This window comes from Furipterus horrens, unplaced genomic scaffold (assembly GCF_987537825.1).
Source record: "Furipterus horrens unplaced genomic scaffold, mFurHor1.1.pri manual_scaffold_13, whole genome shotgun sequence".
In the NCBI taxonomy this organism is placed as follows: domain Eukaryota; kingdom Metazoa; phylum Chordata; class Mammalia; order Chiroptera; family Furipteridae; genus Furipterus; species Furipterus horrens.
The window spans coordinates 14,835,330-14,848,592 of record NW_028327183.1 but is presented as its reverse complement, the minus strand read 5'-3'; the positions used below and the strand labels follow the sequence as shown (position 1 = coordinate 14,848,592).

The window sequence follows — 13,263 nt, the reverse complement described above, 5'->3', positions numbered from 1 at the left end:
AAATCCGGAGCCGGAGTCCCTAAGGCGGTTTGACGTTGTAGTCAACACCGGCAACTCCTGCGGCGCACCTGAAGCCAAGCTGTATTGACTCCGTCTTTCCCTTGGATCCTTCAGCTGCGAAGGTATAAAGGTATTCCCTCTATAGTACCAGGAAAAGGAGAACTAGTCTTATCTGCATAACTAATATTACTAAACAACCCTTATTTATCATACATTTCCTAGGCAACTTGCCACAATCTACAGTCCCTAGAATCCAAAACTCCCCTTTTCCTTTGTCTAGTCTCTGTTCCACACTTTTTCATTCCGGTAAAACGATACATAAGCCTCCCAGACTTTTCACAGTGCCTAACACACTTTATTAAACTGAATCATCTTACCCTTTTTCCCTCCTCCAAACCTGCTTCTCCACCTACCAACAAGTGACCCAAACTAGAAAAACAGAAATAATCCTAGCCTCCTTCCTCTCCTTACTTCAATTGATACCAGGTCCTATTGATTTCTTTCCCCTAAATCTGTCTCAACTTTATTCCCACCTTGCCATTTCTACTACTCTGCCCTTGTCATCTCTCAAATACAATATTTGTCCCCATCTCTATCCCTGCCTTACTCAATCCACTATCCACAATGTAGAAGAGTGAGCTAAGACAAATCTGACATTCCTGTCCAGCTTGGAATCCATCAATGGCTCCCTGCTATCTTCAATCTAAAATCCGAACTCCTCACTACAGCATAACAGGCTCTCCATCTCCAGCCACTGGATACTGTAGCCTGACATTCAACCTTTCCAAAGCAAAGGACTACGGACTATGCTCTCTGACTTGTGTCTTTGGGTGTGGTCATCAATGGACCTGAAATGTACTTCCTCTCCTATCTACCTAGGAAACTCATTATATTGGATTCAGCTCAACTGTAACTTCTCTAACCTCTCAATCTTTGTCATTTATGCTCTGAGGGCCTTCTCTGTACCTGTATTATTCACATGTCCACTCCAATAAAGTTGACACAATAAATTTTATTAAAAGATTCAATGGTTTAGTTTATTCACTCAGCTAATGGTCTTGGGGTCACTTCCCTTTTGAGATCTTATACAATGTTCTTGTCAGTTTCTACTTTCTCTTTCCAGTGCATATCCTTGTATTTTATCTTTTAACAAACACTGGTTCCTTTCAGACTAGCCTTAAAGACAAAGAGTAAAATAACACTTAAAAAAAACACTTAAAAATACTTTATAATCTCTATTTTGAAAAATCAGGATTGGCTTAACTAAATGACTCTGTCTTTATGCTTCTCTAATTTTTTTAAAAATTGATTATAGAAAGGAAGGGGGGAGAGAGGGAGAAACATCGACTTGTTGTTTCACTTATTTATGCATTAATTGGTTGCTTCTTGTATGTGCCCTGACTGGAAATTGAACCTGCAACCTTGATGTATCAGGATGATGCTCTAACCAACTGAACTATGGGGCCTGGGCTTGTCATTATGCTTCAGCATATCTGCTTGGCCATCTAATTCCACTTGAACTACACAAAAATCAACTAGCCATATTGCATTCCCTGCACTTATATAAGCTCCCATGCCCATTCCCAAGAACTTTTGACAACACAAGAGAAAAAGCCAATGCCAGAAAAAGTAATTGCATAGTAAAAGCAATTGCCAGAAAAAGTAACTGCATAGGAGTTATGTTTATATTTTAAAGTTCCTCAATTGCTAACATACTATGAATAGTTAGTGCAGAGGATTCTTTTGGTTGATTCTTCCCTCACCCCCACCCCCAGCATCTATTTCCTCCTTTCTCCCAACAGATTTTCTTCCATATATCCATTCCTCTCCCATGCAGCCATGTGCTTCAGGGGAAGCCAACCACATCCTCAGGCCAAGGGATGGGCCTGGCTAACTAAGAATAATTCCATCAGTCTTTACCAGTGACTAATTTAGGAAAAGGAAAGTAACCCAATTTTGGTCAGTGAAATGAGAGGTTAAGTTTGCTGTACGCTTCTGGAAAAGTCCTTCTCACTTTTAAAGAAAAGAGCCATGTGAGGCCAGTGTTTGTGTCTCTTTCCCTTCCCCAACCAAATATAACTATTTGGAAATGTTTAAACTAGAAAATGTAAAGTATTACTATTCCTTTCAGATATTGACCAGATGATAAAAGTCAATAAAAGTTTCAAAATTGTGACCAGTCAACATGTACTAGGTATTATGACAAAGGAGCCTTCTCCCCTTTGCTCTGATATGGAGAGTTCTGGAAAAGCTCAGAAACAACTGGGTGTTTGTGTGTTTAAAAAAAAAAGGTATTAGACAGAGAGAGGCCTGACAGGCAGTACTGATCTTGGGAGATAAAAATAAATGGCAGATGGCAAATTGATCAAAATATCAAGGAAAACAATGTGTGTCACTGGCTTAAGAAGGCAGAGCAGTTTTACTTGGGTTCTATTTTAATGATAATCTATATAGTACTCATACATATTTTAGAACACGTGAAAGCAAAATGTTTAAAAAACAAAAAACAAAAAACTGCCCTAACTAGTAATCCAGCATTTTTAAAATTCTGAACTTTACCCTTATTTAGGTTTAGGGCATTTTTAATAACAAAGCTAAAAATGCTTTAAATTTTCAATCTGAAGTATGTAACAGCCTGTGAAGGTCACAAATCAAACCATAATCAGCTCAAGATGGGAGGGAGTTGTCAAAAGGGTCAAATTCTCAGCAAGTAAAACCTCAAACTATAGGACTGTCTAACCTCCAGATCCACAAGGAAGCAAAGAAGAGGCCTAAAAGAGCCAAATTTGGGCCTAGCACAATTAGCTGTGCAGTGCACTCTATTGGCCTGGCTGTATCACTGCTACCATTTTTAAATCTCTTGAGTAGGGCAAGGAGTAAGAGGCATACCTCAAGCAGTCATTTTAGGCCAAAAGCAGAAAATCTAGTCACAGTAACCCATGTGTAACTTGTAAATTCTGGCTCAAATATGTTCGATTTCACGTATTCGCCATGCGTATTGATTTCACCAAAGGAAAAATTGGAATATTTCTGTACTAAACTCTTTTGGGGAACGGTGGTGAGGCAAAAGACATACTAGAAAGAGCGGAAGTCAGAAAACCAGGGTTCAAATACCAACTCTTCTACTTTCTAGATGGTCAATTCTATTTATATTTATGTTTCCTCATGTATAAAACGAAAATACCTACCTCTTCATGTTATCATGAGACTTGGAGATAATATACCAATATATAAAAATACCCTGCACATAATAGGTATTCATAAAAATTGAATTAAGTACTTACCTAACAGATCATAACGAAAAAGAAAGTTACAAAATGATCAAAATTATAGGTTGTGTAAAAAAAAAGAAACTAAGATTTTTAAGCAGAAATTAAGCAACTTACTAGAGAAGAACAAAAGACTAGGAGGTCCTGGGTTTCTACTAGGCAACTAACTGGGTAAAATGACCTTGGGCAAGTCAACTTGAACCTCAATTTTCTCTTATAAAATGAAAGAACTGACTTAGCCTGAAACTATTCTGTGCTTTATAGCAATGTCACACAACCAACAATAGTCATGAATCTAGTACCCAGATCTAGAGCTCCGCACTACCTCAAAATAACGTTTCTAAAATGCCTCACCAAAGAGAAAGACTATAAAACAACATGTGACAACAGAGGCAGTTCAGACAAATGTGTGGAGGAAAAGGTTTTACACTGGGACTGAAAAGATTAATTAAATAAATGAGCCCTGGCTGGTGTGGCTCAGTGGATTGAGCACCGGCCTGTGAACCAAAGGGTCACTGGTTCAATTCCCAGTCAGGGCACATGCCTGGGTTGCTGGCCGCATCCCAGACTGGGGGTGGTTGGGGGAATGCAAGGGGCAACCAACCACACATTGATGTTTCTCTCCCTCCCTTGCTCCCTCCCTTCCTCTCCTCCTAAAAATAAATAAATTCTTTTAAAAAATAATAATAAATGATGAACTTGATATTATTATACAGAGTGAGGGATATAAAATAGGTGGAACACAATGCAGGTTACAGATGCAAAGGAGCAGAAATTGAAGATTACCTTAAGCCGTGACTTTCAAAACTGAATGTGAGGGAATAAAATATGGAGAGAAAATTACATAAATTCAAACTGAAGATGACCAAGACTTGACTTTGGCCATAGAGCAGATAGAAAGGGGGAAATACAACTCATTTACAGGAAGCAGCTAAATTTAGCAACCAACTAACCCATCAAAAATTGACAATACGCTAATTCAATTTTTAAAAATGTTTTAGGGTGGGCTAGGTGGGGGGGAGCAATGGGGGGAAAAGTGGGACAACTGTAATAGAAAAACAATAAATAAATAAATAAATGAATGAATGAATGAATGAATAAATAAATAAATAAATAATGTTTTAAAGAACAACAGACATGGGAAATACAGCTTGAATAACAAGAACATCCCAATGAACATCCAACAGTTTTAATATAAACAGAACTATGAAACCATCTCCTAGAGCTTTATTTTTCAAACCTAAGAGAGTCACGAACAATTTTTTAATTTAATGCAAAATAAAATGTCAGAGTAATGCCATAGTGTAAAGGTAAATGCTCTTTTATCTGGAACGTCTCAGTTTTCTGTGTATAAACATGTATGGTTATGCTAGGCTGAAATGTTAAATGTACTTCCTACTCTACATCTGGCTCAAAAAGGTTTAGAAACTTTGTATTCTGAAAGTTTTCAAACACAGAGTATACAGTATAATGAGTTCCCATATACGTATCATCTAGCTTCAACAATTTCTGAATGTCTTTTTTTTTTAAGATTTTATTTATTTATTTTCAGAGAAAGGGGAAGGGAGGGAGAAAGAGAGGGAGAGAAACATTGATGTGAGAGAGAAACATCAGTTGGCTCCCTCTCACACACCCCCAACAAGGGACCTGGCCTGTAACCCTGACTGGGAATCGAACCAGGGACCTTTTGGTTCACAGGCTGGTGCTCAATGTACTGAGCCACACCAGCCAGGGCTGAATGTCATTTTTAATTGAAGAACCTTTACTAAAAGGAAGTGAAAGTTGGTAACAAAGGAAATATCAAGTTTCATTAATTTCTTATGTTGCAATAAAAAAATGAAAAGTAACATTTAAGATAAAAATTTCTGTATCTTCCCCAAAGACTTTTCTTATATAAAGAACAAGGTTAAAACTTGTATTCCTTTAGTATTCAATAAGATCTCACAAGTGACAAAACAGAAGATAATAAATTTCAGACCCTGTTTGCTCTAAAATGTTCACAAGTCAAAATAATTTATATCTTTTATTTTTGTGGGTTAATCTCACCCAATCATACAGTAAGATTAAAATCTAGTCTTAAAATAAAGAACAAGTTCTCTAGTTTCATTTCATCATAAATTTAAAAGTTCAAGTACACTGATAAATACTCAATAAATATTAGACTAATGGATACAATGTCAAAAACATTACATTAAAAACATTTTTAAAATAATTTCAAGCCCTTAAATTACTAAATCAGTACATTTTTCTGACCCCATATATGAACTACATAGAAAATATTTTAAAATACCTACTCAAAAGTACATCAAAAATCATTTACTTCCTATTTATGTACACCACTAACTCACTACACCATCCCACTGCTAATACTACCCAATCAAAAAGAGAAATGGGTTTTGTAAATCAGACAACCACAACTAATTTTTATTTCTGTTTATTTATTAAACCATTTTAAAAAATTATTGAATACATACAACAGTAGATCCTATTAACTTTACAACGATATTTTTTAAAGTAAACATTTTTCCTATCCTAATCTGCACCTTACAGAACTTAAGGAGTTTTTGAATTTTTAAAACTTTTTATTATGGTAATTTAAAAACATACACAAAAATACAGAGATTATAGTAAGCTCCCATATACCCATCATCTAGCTTCAGCAATTTTTGAATGTCATTTTTTTCCCCTGAATGTCATTTTTATTTAACAACTTTTTCTATTTTAAAGCAATACTGAAGAATATTTACATTTAACTACAACTCACAAACTGTCCATTAAAGTTTTCTGGCCAATGATTACCTTGATGGGAAAAAAGAAGGTTTTAGAAATATTTTTATATATGATACAAACCAACGTTTCTGAAAAAAAGTTATAATTTCAAAGCTCACACAATCCTACCTATTCTCTAATTAAAATACAGCAAAACTGATAAAAATGTAACACAAAATTAAGAAATATAAAAACGTATTTTAAGACACTGAAAACATATTTAAAAACATTAAAATTCTCACCTGCTTTTGTAACGTAAGACATATCAAAACCATACATTTGGTCAGAAAATGAAGACTTCAAGTTACTTCCCTAGTATACCTGAGGTTTTCAGACTTTCAAAGACATGTAGTTCCCTTAAGACACACGAATACCAGTATGTTAACTAGAACTATCCCAATGATTAAATTTCAGCTATCAATTCAAAGATAATTCATACACCATACTCCAAATCTTATAAGTCCAACTGTTCCACTCTTCTAAAGTTTACCAAAGTCAGGCAAACAGGTGAGAGTCATGCAACGTAATTATATAAATATTACCAGATATGTGGAATATATGCAGACACATGCTATGTTTGAGTCAAAATTACGGCTGTCAAAAAAGCTTGCTCCTGCTTGTGACTCTCCTAAGCCTCCCTGAACAAACTCACTCCTCTTAAATTCCACTGTTACTTGAACCTCATATGGCATGCCTGGGCAAATTTGATGACTTGGATTTTGTTTTAGAAGCCAGGCTTACTGCCAAGTCTGCTGTGTCTACTCCCCTGACCCACCAGAACAACTTTAGACAACACCTCCCTTATTTATGTTACTGCAGTGAGCAAACTACTGTTTACTATCAAATGAGGCTCAACCTACTCAGGTTTCCTATCTCTTAAGAGTAATGCTATTGACTTCACTGTATTATGGCTTCCTCAACCCCACCTCTTATTTAAAATAAAACAGCACCAAATCGAATCATCAACTACTATTCAGTACTAAAGAAGAAAGGATATATTCAACTTCAAGATAATTAACACAACTGGCTATATGCTCTTAAAAGATTTCCATTTTATGTATCGGTATTGTATTTATCACTTTCTCTCAAGAAAAACAAACTCGCACATTTTCTTACCAAAAACGTCTTTATGATCACACTTCATTGAAAAATAAACAGAGGAAAACTCAAAAGCAGAGCCTGAGATATCCCTTCAATAAAAATACATATAATTTTAGGCAAAGTTTACTTGTCACAGAAAGGCAAGTCATAACAATAAGTTGATTCTACAATTTACCCAAAATTATTATCTTAAATACCCTTAAATGCTTATTAACATACAGGCCTTACTAGACCCCCACCACCACAATTTTTTGGCCATGTATATAATACCCAAATTTTAATTTTTATATTATCTAATAAAACTACTACAGTATTACCTCTGCAAATAGTTTAGAATATATGTCAAAATAGTTCTTCTGTATTGGCAAATGGGGAAATCTAAGAAAACACAGGCATAACAATGCTCTTACAATAATGAAGTTTTACCGAAACAGTAAGACATAGAATTTTTTTCCTTGATTTTCACTATACTCACTAAAATACATTTATTCACTAATCTCCAGCATCAAATTCTGCTAATACCAAAAGGAGCATTCCTTGCCCCTATCAAAAATAGTGTCTAAGAAACACAGAATTAAATAATTCTTCTAAGGTAAGTAGTGAAATGTTTATCATTGATTCACTCACCTAATACATATTCTCACTGCATTCAAGTCTAAAGAAAAAGCTGGCCCACGGTGTAAAAGTAAGGCTCAGCAGTAAACAAATCCTCCTGCAGAGTACCTATTTCGCTGTACAAACACACCATGAAATTTCTACAGGAAACCATAAAAGCAAGTTCCTTTTTTTATACTGATTTAAATATCCAATTATACTTGGTATGGTTAGCAAATCAACCATCTTTACACCATACTGAATCAGTAACAACTTCATTCAACAAAGTAGAAAAACATAATTAAAAGCGAATGACCTTCAGTAATTATATTTACTAAGGTAGGAGAAAGGATGTAAAATTAAAAGTAATAGAATTAAAAGGATAAAATAAAAATGTCTAAGACATATTCCAACTCATCTAAGAAAGATTTAAATGACTGGATCTCCAATATGTTTTAGTTTAGTGTAAGGAAAAGGGTCTAGGAAATAGGAGGAGGTTAAAAATAACCTCACCGGTTTCATGTGTGTTTTTTTTAAGATTTTATTTATTTATTTTTAGAAAAAGGGGAAGGGAGGGAGAAAGAGAGAGAGAAACATGAATGTGTGGTTGCCTCTCACACGCCCCCAAATGAAGACCTGGCCTGCAATCCAGGCTTGTGCCCTGACTGGGAATTGAATAGGCAACCCTTTGGTTCGCAGGTTTGTGCTCAATCCACTGAGTCACTCCAGCCAGGGCAGTTCTGTGTTTTTAAAGAGCCATTTAAAGTTTTGTTAACTAACACCTCGAATGAGCACCACTGAACCAAGGACTGTGTCAAGAGCTTTAAATATAGACTGTTGTTGGTAGGTAAAACAATATAATTAATAAATAATACAAGAATAAACTGATTTGTGTACTCAACTGTAAACCTTTTGCCACACCCTGTACATTATCTCATTTAACACAAAATAAAATGTTGAATTTTAATTATCAATAAAAACTGAAAAATGAGAAAATTTCTAAGAGACGATAAATTATAAAGAACACATGAATCAGATCTCCAAGCACTAAACAAAATTAAAAAACTACAGATTGAAGACTAGACAATGATCTAGGAAAAACTCAACTTTATATACGAAAAAGTTGGGTAGTAAAATGATTATCTGACAAAATATATTTCTCCCCTTTTAAAAATTGCAGTAGATAAGATACTACACAGAGTGTAACACAAACTCCTCCCAGTGACTCTTCTCAGGACTAGAAAGCCAATATTTAGTAATGAACAAACCCTGAGAATGAAACTTTGAATTTGAAAAGTAAAGATTATATCAAATTAAATTAGAGATATATAATCAGTACACTTAACTAGGTCATTAAAAGCTGCCTTTTATAATGACAAATAATGTTAATAAACTACATTAAACACCTGTCAATTTTAAATTCTCTATTATTGAAGTGTATCTTCATTTTGAAGCTAAGTACTGAGTAAAAGAAAGTTTAAACAAAATAGTTTGATTTATTTATTTTTTTAAGATTTTATTTATTTACTTTTAGAAAGGGGAAGGGAGGGAGAAAGAGAGGGAGAGAAACAGCAATCTGTGAGAGATACATCAGTCTGTTATCTCTCCCACGCCCCAAACTGGAGACCTGGCCTGCAACCCAGGTATGTGCCCTGACCAGGAATTGAACCAGTGACATTTCCATTCACAGGCCAGTGCTCAGTCCACTGAGTCATACCAGCCAGGGTTTGATTCATTTTTAACTGTAAAAATCAAAGCTAGCACTGTCCTCATAGTATACAACAAATAAAAGCTAAAGACCCTAGGGTCTTAAATTTTCTTTAGTGGAAAAATCTCTAAACAACTCCATATGCAAAATTCTTAAAAAGTCAGTCACATACGTATCTGGCATTATCAAGTATCAAATCATCAAATCATTTAATTTGTACTTTAACAAGCTTGCTTAGGACATTTACTAAATTCAGCCCTTTGATTTATCCTCAGTCTTCATCCTCTACCCGCCTCCCCATATATTTTTCAAAAATCTTCTGCATGAAATTAGATGTGATTCAAGTACCCTCAAATCCTTACAGATGGAAAATCTGCAGCCCAAAACTACCAAGATCTGCTGTCGTATGGATCTGACCAATAAAAGCCAAAGAACTGAAACAAGTCTCAACTTCCTCTACCACAAAAAGTGAGCACTGACTCAAAACTTAAGGAGTATTTAAGTCAACCAATACTGGGTGACTACTGGGTTTAAGGCACTATGCTAGGCACTGGTAATACAACTATGAACAAGGTACTGTATAGACACTACCTCTGTCTTCATGGAACTTCTATTCTCATGAGGAAGAGAATAAAAAAAAAAACAAGTAAAAACGCTGATATAACCCAATACTGACCTGAATTCTACCAAGCAATTTTATTCTCATGGCCCACATTACTGCATATTATCATCTTAAAAGCATGTCAGTCAATCCACTCAGTTTCTTCAAACTACACACGTAATTATGCTTATTAAAATGAAAACTTGCCCTGGTCAAGAAGCTCAGTTGGTTACAGCATCAAACCAATATGCCAAGGTTGTGAGTTCAATCCCTGGTCAGGGCACATACAAGAATGAACTAATGAATGCATAAATAAGTGGAATAGCAAATCGATGTTTCCTTCTCTCTCTCCCCAAAAATCAATAAATAAAAGTATTTTAAAATAAAAATGAATTTTGTAAACTAATAATTTTGAAACCTTAGCTCTGAATATGTAACATATCCTTCTCAACAGAATTTAAAAATTATCTGCCAGGTGTTCACACTAGCACTATTCACCATCAATGGATAAATGGCTAAACAAATTGGAGAATATATACAATAGAATATTATTCAGCCATAAAAGGAATGAAGCACTTATATGTCCTACAACATGGCTGAACCACAAAAACACTATGCTAAGTGAAAAAAGACACAAAAGGTCACATATGTATGATTCCATTTATATAAAATATCCAGAACACGTAACTCCACTGAGACAGATCCTAGACTAGGGACTAGGCTTCCAGGGGCTAGGAGGGGGCCAGGGAGAATAAGGAGCAACTGCTTAATGGGTTCAGGGCTTCCTTTGGGGGCGATGAAAATATTTTAGAATTAAATAGAAGTAGTGATTGATTGCACAACACTGCAAATGCACAAAATGCCAATAAATCATTCACTTCAAAATGGTTTATGCCCTATGTATTTCACCTTTATTTTAAAAACTTAAAAAACCAGCTACTAGAATATTTTTAAATGAATTTTGTCACAAGTAAAATTGCCTAAGTTTAACTTTGGGAGTTTCAGTTATAATCAAGTTTTAAACCATAACTCCTTCTAGACCCGTATTAGTATCAAAACGGTTTTTTGGAAAAAAAAAATCATTTCTTAAAAAGCTGTTTCCACGGGTTTAAAATGTTACTCAATATTTCGGATGTACATACAATTTCTTTTTACATGATGATACTCCTTTATTACTCATACGTTTGGTTAACATCTTCATTGATCATATATTTGATATATAATGTGCTCTAATCAAGTTTGTGCCCAGTAAGTTTGCTGACATCAACTGTTTATCTTCTTCACAATGAAAATACTCATTCGCCCTGCCTTGTGTGGCCCAGGGGATTGAGCATGGTTGCTGGTTAGATTCCTGGTCAGGACACATGCCTGGGTTGCAGGACAGGTCCCCAGCTAGGGGTGTGAGAGAGGCAAACAATGAATGTTTCTCTCCCTTTCTTTCTCCCTCCTTTCCCCTCTCTCTAAAAATAGATAAACAAAATCTTCTTTTTTTTTAAATTTTTCATTACAACTAGTTCTTTTCATTTTGTTAAATCCCCATAATCTTAAGTACGATTCAATGCCACGCTCTTCACAAATGCAACTTTCCCCTTTGTACCTCTATTCAGGCTGCCTAGTAGCATAGTTATTTGGGTTATGTGCCGCCTAACCCCATTTCCCAAGCTCCTTGAGGGGCCTCAGTCCTTTTTTCATCTATCCTAACACTACAAAGTACCTAACAGTACCTTTGACATAACAGGTGCTCAAATAATGTCAGTGGAATTGAAATAAACACAGCCAACAAATAACTATTGTAAATTATTTATTATGTTGAAAATAACTAAAATGAATAAGACTAATACCGCCCAGAGAATCCTTATGCTGCCTCAGGTTCAGATATGCTTTTCAATGCAACTCTACAGAACACTCTGTTAAACATCAATATGAACATGAAATAATTCACCTAATACCGGGAAAGAATAATTATGGATTAGTTTTATCCATCTCCCTTTTGAAGTTCGCCTACATATGTAATAGGGAAAGTGAACTTACTGAAACACAGTATTTCAAACCAGGTCGCAGGAGAACTCGAAGTCCCCAGCCATCCTGTTTCTATTTCCTGATTGGTCTGACCTCCATGTATTATGGTGCCCAGCCTTCCCAATTCACGATCTCCTTTAAAACATCTTCGGAGGTGTACTTTTTCTTAAAATAAAAATTGGCTTCCAGAACATTCTAGAATTATGAACAGGGCACCCCCACTTTCTTCTGATGTCCTGAAACACTTTGCTCGAGAAAAGAAACCTAGTTTTTCATAAAGTCCCGTTATAAGTTACACTTCGAATTAAAAGTGGGCCATAAACTTGCACAAGTGGAGCCTAACAAGATAGCATTCCTCTCTGAGCAGACTTAACAGACATTTGCACGAATCTGAGAGCTCCTATACTCCCAAGAATGCGCATCTTTCAAATAAAAATTTTTAAAGACTAAGAATAGATGAAAAACCAAGTGCGCTTACACTTAACAGGGTCATTTTCTCCGCACCACGCTGGCAAAGCAGCGACAACCAGACGCCACTTGGGCAGTGGCCCCGACCCTCAGCCTCCAAACCCCGGGAGTCCCCTGGCCAAAGGCGTCCAGGAGTCGGATTTCCCACTAGGTCACTTCCAGCCAAGCCCGCGGCCACTTCCACGTCGCAGCGACCCACACGCCGCCTCAGCGATTTAAATCCGCTCTTCACTCACCACACGCACGCACAAACGGTGTTTGTTACCAGACACTGGACGACCAAAGGACCAGGGAGAGGGCGAGCTCGTGCGAGCGAAAAGAGGAGTGGACGCTCCTCGGTCCCGCCCGGCACCCACCTGCAGGCCGCGAGCCCGGGGGCGGCGGTGCCGGCGCCCCGTCCTCGCCGAAGACGAGTTTGAAGTCGAGCTCGTCGTGGGCGCCACAGTTTGCAGTAGTCATCGGCGTGGCCCAGGGTACTACGGTTCCTCCTCAGGCGCGACTACAGCAGCGACAGCTCCTCAGCGCCGCTTCATGCCGGGCCGAGCCGGCCAGAGGGTAGCAGCTCCGGAACAAACTTTCCGGGCGGGGACCGCGACGCAGAACGTTCCGTTCCGAACTCTAGAGCAGGCCGCGCGCCGAACCGCACCAGGAGCTGCCGCCGCTGCCAGTCTCTTGTGCCTAAGCGGCTACAGTCTCCGTAACCGACATTCCCCACTCCCCAACAGCCACCACCG

The 13,263-nt window shown here is 36.9% G+C and overlaps 1 protein-coding gene across 2 annotated transcripts in view; it reads right to left on the bottom strand.

The window, feature by feature from the left end:
* Positions 1-13,263, bottom strand: part of NFATC3 (nuclear factor of activated T cells 3) — a 125,426-nt gene extending 112,163 nt beyond the window's left edge. For both annotated transcript variants that reach the window (XM_090260433.1, XM_090260434.1), the window contains exon 1: positions 12,886-13,263. In XM_090260433.1, coding sequence (XP_090116559.1) covers positions 12,886-12,988 — 103 coding nt within the window. In that variant the 5' untranslated portion in view covers positions 12,989-13,263. The remainder of the gene's footprint in view (positions 1-12,885) is intronic.